Raw genomic sequence first — 12,125 nt, 5'->3', positions numbered from 1 at the left:
GAATTCTTTAATAATTTGTTTGTTTTATGTGTTTATTTTTTTAATGTCACTTTCCAGCACACAGCTTTCCCTAGAAAAGAAATCAATTCCATATAATTCTCTTTAATATTAATTAATTATTTAAATTTTTTTTTCCTTCTGTAAGGTGTTTTAATGCCATTCTGAATGCTTTTGCACTTAATGTGCCTATATTATGTGGCTTATATTATATTATAGTGCAATGCATATGGTTCTGAAACAGCTTTATATGTCATATATAATGTCTTCTTTGTCGCAGACTTCATTGAGAATAGGAACTTGCTGATTACTTGTCTGACGTTTCTCAGTGAAAAGCTCCATTGAAAGTGGATTAGAGTAAGTCTCACGTCTTCCTTCTTAAGTGAAAGAAAACACAACTGTCTGATCTACTTTCTCAAGGTGACTGAGATTGCAGTAGGTGATAATATACTTAAAGGAATTAGGTTTACAATGTGACTTCACAATAGAATTAAAAGCCTCTGACTCTGAAGTTTGTAAATTTCCATATAAATATTAATTCTGACCTGGATGACTAAACATTTGTAGACACTTCGCCTGGGCCGATGTTGCATAGCAATGTAGCTTGTTATGTCTTTCTTTCCAACTAATATAAATTTATACAGCAGTTAAACTTTCCACAAATATAGTTTTGTGGCCTAATTTACATTTCAGACATTAGATTTCCTTTCCAATGATATTTTTGTCTGTCACTCTTTAGTGCAAAAGTGCCCAATGCAAACTTTTCTGCTCTAAGACATTTCCACAACAAAATAATTAGCTAAGATCAGCATTGTTTCAAATTATGTTATTATTATTTCAAATACCCTAAAATCATAAAACACACAGTACACACAGCACACACTAAAATATTGTTTAATGCAGAACACTATGTTTATTAGAAAGGTATTCGAGTATGTATTCAATGTGAAAGTCCTACAAAAAGAGGAAAGAATAAACACAGACATTTAATCTTTTAGCATATCTTGTCATTGTTGGGGCTTTGGTAATTGGTTCAAAATGATCAAAATACAAATGTGTGCCAGGTTAAAGTTGTCGCCATCATCAGAGAGCCGTAATATCAGATCTCAGACAGTCAGTGTGGTTGTTGGGAAAAGTCACTGTACATTTTCTTCTGCATTCTATTGTCATTTCTAATAAATAAAAATATTTATCCAAACATTTATCTAATGAGAATGATTTTTATCTGACAACAAATTGTGTAATAATATATTTAAAATTCTTAAATGATTATTAATTTTCTGTCAAAAACACTATAATTTCAAGTCAGAGTATCGTTGTCATGAGATTGCCGTGTGATGATAACATTAATGCAGTCCTGTGTTAGTTGCAACTTATGTTTTTACAATTAAAAATTGCATTTATACTAATGAAATCCAGTCTTCCAGAAACCCACACATACATGTGGACCATTGCATGTTTTATGTGGAGATTCTTTGTTGCTTAGAAATGGATCATTTCTCCTTCTCTCTCTCAACATTTACTCATCCTTTCTTTCTCATTCTCATTCTCATCTCATCTCGTCTCAGGGTCCAACTCAGTTCCAAATCTTCAAGAAGCTGTCCCATGAGCCAGTGCAAACACACATGCCATCTTCTGGTACTCCAGTGCAGCTCACCCTGTTGTCATGGCCAGACAACACGCCTGCAAAAGAGAAAGGAAGGAAGTAAGTGAGAGAATGAATTTGACAGCACTTTGTTCTTTATGCACATTCATTTAATTTGCAATGAAATGGAAGTAGCAACTGATCTTTTCTACTGTATTGTGACATAAAACCGAGTACAATGGCTTATTGAAAAAGAAAAAAGGGTGATTCTATGCATAGGTTGTTGATGTTGAGATGTTGCTGTTTCTACGGATTGCATGGATGAATTGCTCTATATATTTATAGGATGGATTTAGAAAATAGATATGGTGAATTTTAAACTTTATTTCATTCCAACTTTAAAGGAATAGTTCAACCAAAAATGACATTTTTTCACCCTCAGGCCATCCAATATGTACATGGGTTTGTTTCTTCATAGAAACAGATTTGGAGAAGTTTAGCATTACTGTACATCACTTGCTCTGCAGTGAATGGGTGCCGTCAGAATGAGAGTTCAAACAGCTGATAAAAACAACACAATAATCCACACGACTATCAGTTAATGTCTCATGAAGTGAAAAGCAGTGAGTTTGTAAGAAACAAATCCATCATTGAGGAATAAAAATATGAATAGATAGAGGTAGAAATATGATAGAGGACTCATGTTTTAGCCAGAAGCAATGGTTTAAAGTTAAAATGCCTTAATGACAGATTTGTTTCTTACAAACATACATCTTTTTTTACTTCAAAAGAGATTAATTGGTGGACTGGAGTGGTGTGGATTACTTGTGGATTATTGTAATGTTTTTATCAGCTGTTTGGACTCTTATTCTGACGGCACCCATTCACTGCAGAGGATCCACTGGAGAGCAAGTGATGTAATGCGAAATTTCTCCACATCTGTTTTAATGAAGAAACAAACTTGATCTTGAATGGCTTGAGGATGAGTACATTTTTAGCAGATTTTCATTTTTGAATGAATTGTTCCAATAAGTAGAAGATTTCCTTGACTAACACCAACACAATATCATATCCCTGCTAGAAGAGTGTTTTAATTCTCAGAAATTGGCTACATACATAAAGAGTTTTTCTCTGCTCAGTGGAGTTGCCAAGATGGCTGTCGAGTGATTTGACTTGCTTAAAATGGACTTTGTTCCTGCTTAATCAGTATTCACTCCATCTGCGACTTCTTTCTTTCAACTCACCCACTTTCTCGCCCTTTAGCGAGTCCCAAATATTGCAGTTGAAGTCATCGTAGCCAGCAAAGATGAGGCGGCCAGACGCAGATAGAGCCAGTGACGTTACACCGCTGTTCAGGGCGGCATCCTGGTAACCGATCACTTCTTGATCGGCACGAATATCATACATTTTGCATGTGCAGTCATCCGAGCCAGTGATAATTGCATTGCCACTAGGGAAGAACTGAAGAAAGAGGAAGTTTGGTAAATCCATTTCCATTTATGTGCTTTGCTCTTAAATTAAATCAGACTCAAATCTTTGAAACTGTTAGAAAGTTAGCATCATCAGTGAAGAAGCCAATGTTTAACTCACTGAAATGGCGTTGATGTCACTCGTGTGACCCTGAAAGGTTTGCTTGCACTGGCCGTCTCTGATGTCCCACAGCTTGGCCAGAGAGTCGCAAGCACCAGAAACAAAGGTGTTCATGTCCGGAGACAGAGACAGACACATGCAATCGCCAACATGGTTCAGGAAAACAGTCTTCTGCTTTCCAGACTCCAAATCCCACAATGCACTGGTAGAAAAATGGGAGGGAAACAAACAAATGAGTGACAGATGAGTGGTGCTTTCTGGTTGGTCTCAACAGGCAGTTGCTGGTCTTTAGACGTTTATGGGATTTCCCCCCCACCCCGGGTTTATCCTTTACTAGGCTGCAAGTAACTTAATATAAAGTAAAAGCACAACTCTCCTCAACAAGCTACATAGCATTGTGAAAAATCTCCAACCTTACCTAATAATAATGGCGATGCTTGCTGTACTTCTAGTCTAGTTAGACTTTGTGAGAATGACTGTGGCCACATTTAACTTACATTTATTAGTTGAAGGTATTTTTTAATGGATATGTTAATCAATTGCTTGTTTAAATGAAAGCTGCAGCGCTTTATTTCCTGATAAAGTATTTAAACACAAGTATGTTAAAATGTTCAATTCCAGTTATTTTTGTATTTTAATACAATATTTATTATTTGGCGGGTTGATCAAATAATGAGTCCAGAAAGTGATAAATATAGAAAAAAAAAATAGATACATATAAAAATATTGCGTCTGCTACTTTTATCGTACTGGAAATAAAGCATTGCATTATGGGTCAGTTTTTCACATGATGTGTGTGTGTGTTTTTTTTATATATATTGCACATTTTAAAAAATATAGCATGCAAACTATATACTAGATGAATATTAAGAATAGTATAGTATATTGCAAGCATAGCCTTGTAACTATTTTACAACTATTTCTTAATCAGAACTTAATCAGTCCGATTCCTGAATGAATCATTTAGGCCATTTATGAACTTAATCAACTGAATTAAACATAACTATTTCTGTCATGAACTCTCATGAATGTGCCTAGAAATGCTGAGATGTCAGTCAACTTCACATTAAGCTCGTATGGATGACTTTTATGGTACTTTCATGGTGTTTTTGTTGCCATTCTCATTCCGTTTAATTTCATTGAAAATAGTGGCCAAGAAAAAAAAAGTAATACTCATAAAAGTTTGTAACAAAATGAATTTTGATATTTGGATGAACTAATACGAAAATACACAAACCATGTGGTATCACCAGAGGAGGTTAGAATCTCTGTGTCACTGAGGAAGCGTGCGCAGGACAAGTAACCTATGAAAAATAGATAACATTTCATTTTCATTTATTTATATAGCACAAATAAACACAACAGGAGTTGACCATTGTGCTTTACAGCGCAAAAGACTAAGATACATGAAAGCAACAACATGTAATGAGACATATAAAATAAATAAAACAATAACAGACACTTACTTACAAATATGCAAGAAAGTAAAGATTCTTCACTGATTTCTATACTTCTATACCTGTATGAGCATCCAGTTCTTTCACGGTCTTGATTACGGGTGTCTTCAAGTTGTAGACTGTACACATGTTGTCCAGACCACCGCTGGCCACAAGGTTTCCAGAAGGAGCATATGCACATGTCATCACCCATGAGGACTTGAGGGGAACAGCATTGACCTGCAGGAAGAGGAAAATATTATAACATTTCCCTGAAGGTATTCTGACTTAAAGTTAAAGTATGTAATTTCCACACAATCAAATGTAATTGCATAATAATCACTGTTTTCAAAGATGTTTACCAGGTTTTGTTGCTTAAAAAAATGAACAGCATCAAAAACTGACAGCACCACATTGACCCGGTGGGTGTGGATTTGTGTGTGAAATGTCATGATTCATAAATAACTTTAATACTAAAATTTGTTCTAAATGTACACAAACTTAAGGAAAAACTGTTACCACATGCATGCAAAAATCACACACTCTGGGTGGAATTCTAAACATGTTCAGATCAAATTTTATACATAGATATTTATTATATAGCCCAAAATGTTTATAGATACTTAGATCTTCTCTTAAAAGTGTATCACCTTATTTCCAGAGTGAGAATCCCAGATGAGAAGTTTGCCATCCTGTGATGCACTGACCATTAGCCTAAAGACACCAATGAAAGGCTGTAAGACAATGGGATGTACCATTTCATATATCCCACCCCCATCATATTTAATGTACACAGAACTTTAAAGACAATTGCCGTGAGTGCATGAAGATTTATTTTCCATATTTTGGTATGTTTGGCTTGCAAAAGCTGTGTTAGCAGCCTTGACAACGTGTAAGCAAATTAAATTTATTTCGATTTTTTTGGATTCTAACAACTGTAACAATAAATAATGCGTTTAAATTCTAATGGATTCCAAAATAGTACATGTATGTATTTATATAAGTGCTGTCAAAGGATTAATCACGATTAATCACATTAAAAATAAAAGTTTTTGTTCACATAATATATGTGTGTGTACCGTGTATATTTATTATGTATATATTAATACAAACACATATATGTATATATTAAGGAAAAATATGTGATGTTTATATTTATATATAATATAAATTATATGAATATACATATATACATGTAAATATTTTCAAAATATATGCTGTATGTGTGTGCTTTTATATATACATAATAAATATACACAGTACACAAACATATATTAAGTAAACAAAAACTTTTATTTTGGATGCGATTAATTGTTCAACAGCACTAATTGATATGTATGTGTGTGTGTGTCTGTATATATGTACATATATATGCTTTTTGGAGCTATTTGATTTTGCTGTCAAAGCAGTTTCTTAAATACAGTGAGGCTTAAGTCTTTTTCAGGCCACTGACCCTGATAATTGATCTAGCTAAGAATTAGCTAATTCAAGGTGACCACAAGGAGCAGTTGACTTCTGTGTGAGAACTATTAACCTGTTTGAGCAGTTCATGTGACAGCAAAGGGCAACAGGTAAACCAATGTAATTCCCTTTCTGTTAATTCATTTTTTCCCCTTGAATTTACTTTTGAAGGCCAAACTGATAATTGATCATTGATAAATATTACCTAATATTTATATAGTGCAGTATAACTCTGCACACCTACTGGTTTGATTTGCCCCGTACTGATGTTCTCACCTGTTGTCTGTACTCCAGTGCATGGCATAGATTTTGGCCAGATGGCCTTTGAGGGTCCTCCTGGTCTTGAGTTGGACCCGAGGGGCCGGAGCCACCCCGGCAGCGGCAGAGGCCATGTCTGTGTCATGTACTGCTTTACGAGCTGCCTAGTAGGGGAACAAATATTTTATATTAGCATTTTATTATTATTTATATAAATAGAAACTGAACAGCTAGAGATGATTATACATTTTGGTGCAGCAAAGAACTACAGTGTGTTCTTAAACTGTTTCATTGTGAAAGTACATAAAATATTTAAGAACTTTACAGCAGTCTCACCTCAATCTGTGTCTTCAGGGCTTCGGCCTCCTTTTTCATCTGCTCCATTTCACCCATGGCTGCTGTTGATCGGGGTTCTTACCAACACAAGCTGATGGCAATCAGAGAATAAAAATAAAAATTGAATCAAAATAAAATAATTAAACGTAAAATAAAAAAATATGACTAGGATGGAACTATATAGGCCTCATGTGTGATTATTACATCCAGTGTTGCCAAGTCAGAATAGGGCTAATTTTACACTGTTGTTGCAGTTTTTTTTTTATATTTTTTGTTTGTTGTCTGTGACCTCCCAGAAACGTCAAGATAGGGGAAAACTGAAAAAAAAAAAAAACCTACAATTGGGCTAGTTTTGGAGTATTTTTTGGGTAGCAACTGAGGTCGTTTTGTTTCAGAGACCTGGCAACCCTGATTACAGCATCAGACATGTGGAAGAGATTTAATAATATCGACGACTTATAATTTGACCTAATATTGACAAATATTTAAACCTGACTGATCTGATACAAAACCTCCCAGCCAGTCATAAAACATCTCAGTGGACAACAGTTAGTCCTGAACTTTGCATGTAATATCTCAGAAAGCAGGTTCTTCATACCTGCTTGGTAGACAGTAACACTGAATATAGTGTGGCATCGTGAGAGGCTGTGTCAAGTCAAGTCACCTTTATTTATGTAGCGCTTTATACAAAACAGATTGTGTCAAAGCAACTGAACAACAATTATTAGGAAAACAGTGTGTCAATAATGCAAAATGACAGTTAAAGCAGTTCATCATTGAATTCAGTGATGTCATCATTCAGCTCAGTTCAGTTTAAATAGTATCTGTGCAATAATTTGCAATCAAGTCAATGATATCGCTATAAATTAAGCGTCCCCAACTAAGCAAGTCATAGGTGACAGCGGCAAGGAACCAAAACTCCATCGGTGACAGAATGGAGAAAAAAACCTTGGGAGAAACCAGGCTCAGTGTCATAGAGGAAATGTACATGCCATCTATATGTCTGCAGCATGTGGACTAAAAACAAAGATGGCCACCTGGTCCCAAACTACAGTTACCAAGTTCCTCAGCAGGGGAGACACAGCTGTTGGGAGTGAAGGAGAAAAAGCTGGTGATGGGCTGGGAACAAAGGGGCTTCCCCTGCATTCCATTCAGTAGGGCACATCCCTATGCCCTAATCCCTTCAGAGGGTTTACCCTCCGGAGTGAGAGCTTTGAATGGTTGAAGGGTGTAGGGGACCAAAGAACTGTTTCTTGAAGTGCCCTTCTGCATCATAATCACGTGCCCATATGGAGGCGCTGTCATGATGCAAAGAATCTGCGCAAAGGATCATGGGAGCCCGAAGTGTCCATTAATTGTACCCTCCGAAATCCTTCAATCTGAAGGGCCCTTTGAAGTGGCCAGTTTTGAGCACTTCGGTTTGGAACGAACCTTCAGTATGGCGGCCAAGATTGTTTTCACTAAGAAGTGCCCTTCGGAGGGTGATTATATCCCGTTTGGAACACACCATTTGAGTCTTTGTGTGTGTGTGTGTGTGTGTGTGTGTGTGTGTGTGTATGTAGAGATAAGCTGGATAACTTTTGGCTTTTGGAGTTGATGATTAAAAAAATAGAGAAACTTGTAGCTTGACCTCAGCCTGGACTCAATTTGTGAAGCAACCCACACTTTGGTGATACCCTACCTCTCACAATGCCACAATAGATCTGCACTCAAGAAGATCAACGGTCAACAACAACATTGTCTGCCATTTATGAGTTCAGCTTGAGTTCAGTAACGCTAGCAAATGCTAATGATACTGTGAATCTGTTATTTAAAATTCAAATTATACATTTCAAATTCTGTTATTTATTTATATATATATATATATATATATATATATATATATATATATAAATCCACATTCAAAACCTAGCACTAAACTACTAAATCAGTCCTTCAAAACTGAAACAGTCCTATTCAAGCCTTATCAGGAAGTAAAATATATGTGCAATTTATGAAACAAGGCAAATAAAAAAAGTGCAAAACTGTACTATAAGACATGTGGAACCAAAACGAATCTAACGTTAGTTCTAAACATTGTGCATAAACTTGGTAATCTGTAATTGAATGTCTAATCAAACGTCTGAGATCTGTAATCTGCTTAAATTAAAAGATTTCAAATGTTTTATTCAGATGTAAATCTCCTAAGTAGCAGCTTACTATAAAAATGTCTGTCGCTTTTCTACCACTGTATGAATTCACCTCTCTGTGGGAGGCCAGAGGAGATGATGAGGAATTCTCAGCCTTGTTTGCTATAGAGATCCTAATGAACTTAATGGAAGGTTAAGTAGTAGAGCCTAGTGCTAGAAACCATGAACCGCAAAAGTGAGTCTTGCATTGTGCTGTTGATGATCAAATTATGTTATAATAGTTAGAAGATTACTCTGTGATGAGAACTGTTCTTTTATTGATGTCGAGGAGGGCTAGAAGAAATTTCTAAGCCCCTGCTGGAGCTGTCGGGGGTGGCTTATCAAATCTCCTGTCATCCGATTACCGACTGCTCTTTACTATGAGATCAGGTGGGACCTGGGGTGAGGAGATCAAAGACAAAACAAAGGGCAAGAAAGGACGTGTGTTGTTATGTCGGGATATATCTCGAATGTTGTGATCTTCCGTACATATGTGATAGATTGTACATGGAAGTTCATCAAGATGAAATTAGACCTGATAAATATTAAGATCTTTTGGATTACATGCTCAAGATTAGCTAGCATTAGTTTAATCCTACAAAAAACCAAATGTGCAAACTTTGTGAGTTGACATTATATGTTTAGAAATGAAAACAACACTGCAAAAATGTTATTTTCAAAAGTTTAAAAAAAAATACTATTTCACTCTTTCTATCAGTGTAATTTTAGTGTCAAATCGGATACTTTTTTGTAAATATTTTGAATTAGATTTTATTTTATGCTTTCAATTTGATTTGAAAGTTTTTGTCATTATTGTTGTGTTTTTTAGATTAAACTACAATAAATGAAAATGAGAAACATTGCCTTGTTTTTGTATTTTATTTCAAGTTTTTGTTTTAATATATATTTTATTTAAAGTAATTTTTTTTTGATGGTTTTAGTTTTGGTTAATTATAATAACCCTGCTTTCTACTTCAAAATTTCACATTGAATTCAATGGATTACTTGCTGTTTCTTTGTAATTATTTGTGAAATTTACTAGCAATTTCTGAGTACAGATTGCTTCTACAACTTTTTTTTCAGTGTACAGGAATGCATCAATATAGGAGACAAAAAAGTTTACTGCAACCTCAAATTCCTTATGAAAGTGCTGGATGAATTTTTTTGATGGTCAAAACACCAACATCAACAGCCCAATGTCATTTTAAGCCTTATTAAAGTTGCAGATTAACCTTTCATGATAATGTGATTCAGTAACTACTTCTGGCTATCAATAGACAAAAAAAGAGCCATTTAAAGTGCATTTATCTGTGCATTTCTGTTCATGCATACTAAATAAAAAAATGCATTTTTAGGATATGAATTCAGATTTATTGTAATGCACAAGGTTTGCATTTGTTCGCTATTTGCAGTGCATTGCATCGCTGCATGATTTTTCTTATGCAAACTAATCAATGAGCAAACTAACAACAAACTCACCTTTCTACCGTTCTCTATAACTCCAAAGTCTCTCTCTTTCTGTACCAGTCTCTATTTTGCTTAGTCCACAAGACAGTTCAATTCTCTCTCTCCCTGTGCCTCCCACAGGTTCCCCCAACAGACTGGATGCAACTTACCTGTGGAAAAACTCTCTTTCTCTTCCCTGTCTGCAAGAGAGGAACAGATGAGGATTGGAGGGGATGAAGGAGATCAGGGATGAAAGGATAAGCCCAAAGAATCTCACAGAAAGGGTAAGGGAGAGAGAAAGAGAGAGGGAAAGGGGAGGGCGAGGAACAGGTAAACCGATTGGAATGGAAAATCAGGTTATAGGGTCGAAAGACAAGGCAAGAGTGAGCGCAGAAAGCAGAGGACAGAGGAGGTGATGGATACGGTGTGGCATGAACAAAAATATGGTTGATTCCTGAAGAACATCTTATCATGAAATTCTCAGCGTTGGTTCTAACAGCCATTTTGGAGTAATATGGGCATTTAAAGCAATTATCACATTTCACCGATGTTAACACTAGACATATTGTTTCTAAAAGGGTCATTGGTGTGGTTTGGTGTATGCTTGATAGTAGGGGGCCTGTTCTTTGGCTTTTGGGTTGTGGGGTTTGAATTGGTTTGTCAGAGCTAATGAGTTGAGCTCGTCTAATCAGGTTCTAAGTGGATGTCCGGGGAATCGGCAATCCCGTTAAGGAATTAGAGCAGGCGAATCCGTGAAGCAGACGTCACGGATGACACAAAGAGTAATGGAGCAAGGAAAGTGAGGAAACTGATGATAAGAGACAGTGATTTTCTTATTATGATAATGGACAATGTTGGTTTTATATTTGATCTTGTATGATATCTTATATTTCCCAACTTTGAAGGAAGTAAGAATAGGAAAGAATAATGAGATTTGTTTTATGGTCAGCATTCAGAAGCACCAATTAACCTATATCATAAACCTAGAATATATTTTGTGTCAAATGAACCTTGAAGTATATCACTGTGTGTTTTAAACCTATAATATACTGAATTAAAGTTTGCAACAACAGATGCTGACAATAAAACCCTATCCTGGACCATTCTTTAAAGAGCTAATGGATCTAATTTACAAGGTAAACAAGCTGCCAGTCTATGGCACTGGAGCCATTTTCCCTTAAAGGGATAGTTCACCTAAAAATGAAAATTTGATGTTTATCTGCTTACCCCCAGGGCATCCAAGATGTAGGTGACTTTGTTTCTTCAGTAGAACACAAACAGATATTTTTAAACTCAAACCGTTGCAGTCTGTCAGTCATATAATGTAAGTGAATGGGAATCACGGCTTTGAGAGTCATAAAACATACACAAACAAAACCAAATTAAACCTTGCGATTTGTAACTATACATTGATGTGTAAAGACACAAAACGATCAGTCTGTGCAAGAAACTGAACAGTATTTATATAGTTTTTTACCTCTGATATTCACCACAATGTCTGATCTGACCTGAGCATCTTCTTCTTCAGCCTGCATGTGTCACCATTGACACTCCTTTTTGTGATCAACATTTTTATTCAGATTTAATTTCACTTTCAGAAACAAATCACAGTTCACGGTTCAAAATAACGATGTACAAACAGATAACATGAAGCCGTCCACTTGTACAGAGAAAGAGGAAGAAAAATAAAAGTCAGAAAAGTCAGAAAAGCAATGTAGGGATGTCAACTTTTCATCCTATCTAGCAACATTTGTCCAACTCCGAATAGCGTTGTCCTTTGCGCCGTTGAACATGGCAGTGGTACCTTCCAGCAAGACAATGTCTCTGAAGTATGATAGCCAAGTGAAA

General features: G+C 35.8%; 1 protein-coding gene and 1 long non-coding RNA gene across 4 annotated transcripts; one reads left to right on the top strand and one right to left on the bottom strand.

Moving 5' to 3' along the window:
• The first annotated feature begins 302 nt into the window (after nt 1-302).
• On the top strand, nt 303-10,548 carry LOC122148772. Of its 2 annotated transcripts, XR_006162609.1 has the most exons (4): nt 303-417; nt 1,566-1,702; nt 4,742-4,886; nt 10,419-10,548. It is a non-coding gene; the product is annotated as an uncharacterized LOC122148772 (long non-coding RNA). The 2 variants fall into 2 exon arrangements; XR_006162608.1 differs by lacking the exons at nt 4,742-4,886; nt 10,419-10,548 and adding an exon at nt 2,846-2,976.
• On the bottom strand, nt 886-10,569 carry LOC109111982 (guanine nucleotide-binding protein G(I)/G(S)/G(T) subunit beta-3-like). 2 transcript variants are annotated; one of them, XM_042776240.1, is made up of 9 exons: nt 10,448-10,569; nt 6,664-6,754; nt 6,346-6,491; nt 5,259-5,322; nt 4,692-4,848; nt 4,410-4,476; nt 3,173-3,374; nt 2,827-3,043; nt 886-1,680 (listed from the first exon to the last, which is right to left on the bottom strand). In XM_042776240.1, the coding sequence occupies exons 2-9, from the start codon at nt 6,718-6,720 to the stop codon at nt 1,574-1,576; spliced, it is 1,017 nt and encodes a 338-aa protein (XP_042632174.1). In that variant the 5' UTR covers nt 6,721-6,754; nt 10,448-10,569; the 3' UTR covers nt 886-1,573. The 2 variants fall into 2 exon arrangements, with proteins under 2 accessions (XP_042632174.1, XP_042632173.1); XM_042776239.1 differs by having other exon boundaries at nt 10,311-10,462.
• Nucleotides 10,570-12,125: the final 1,556 nt, after the last annotated feature.

The sequence above is a fragment of the Cyprinus carpio genome, chromosome A19 (assembly GCF_018340385.1).
Source record: "Cyprinus carpio isolate SPL01 chromosome A19, ASM1834038v1, whole genome shotgun sequence".
Classification (NCBI taxonomy): domain Eukaryota; kingdom Metazoa; phylum Chordata; class Actinopteri; order Cypriniformes; family Cyprinidae; genus Cyprinus; species Cyprinus carpio.
The sequence above is the reverse complement of the archived record's forward strand: the minus strand, read 5'-3'. Positions and strand labels throughout refer to the sequence as shown.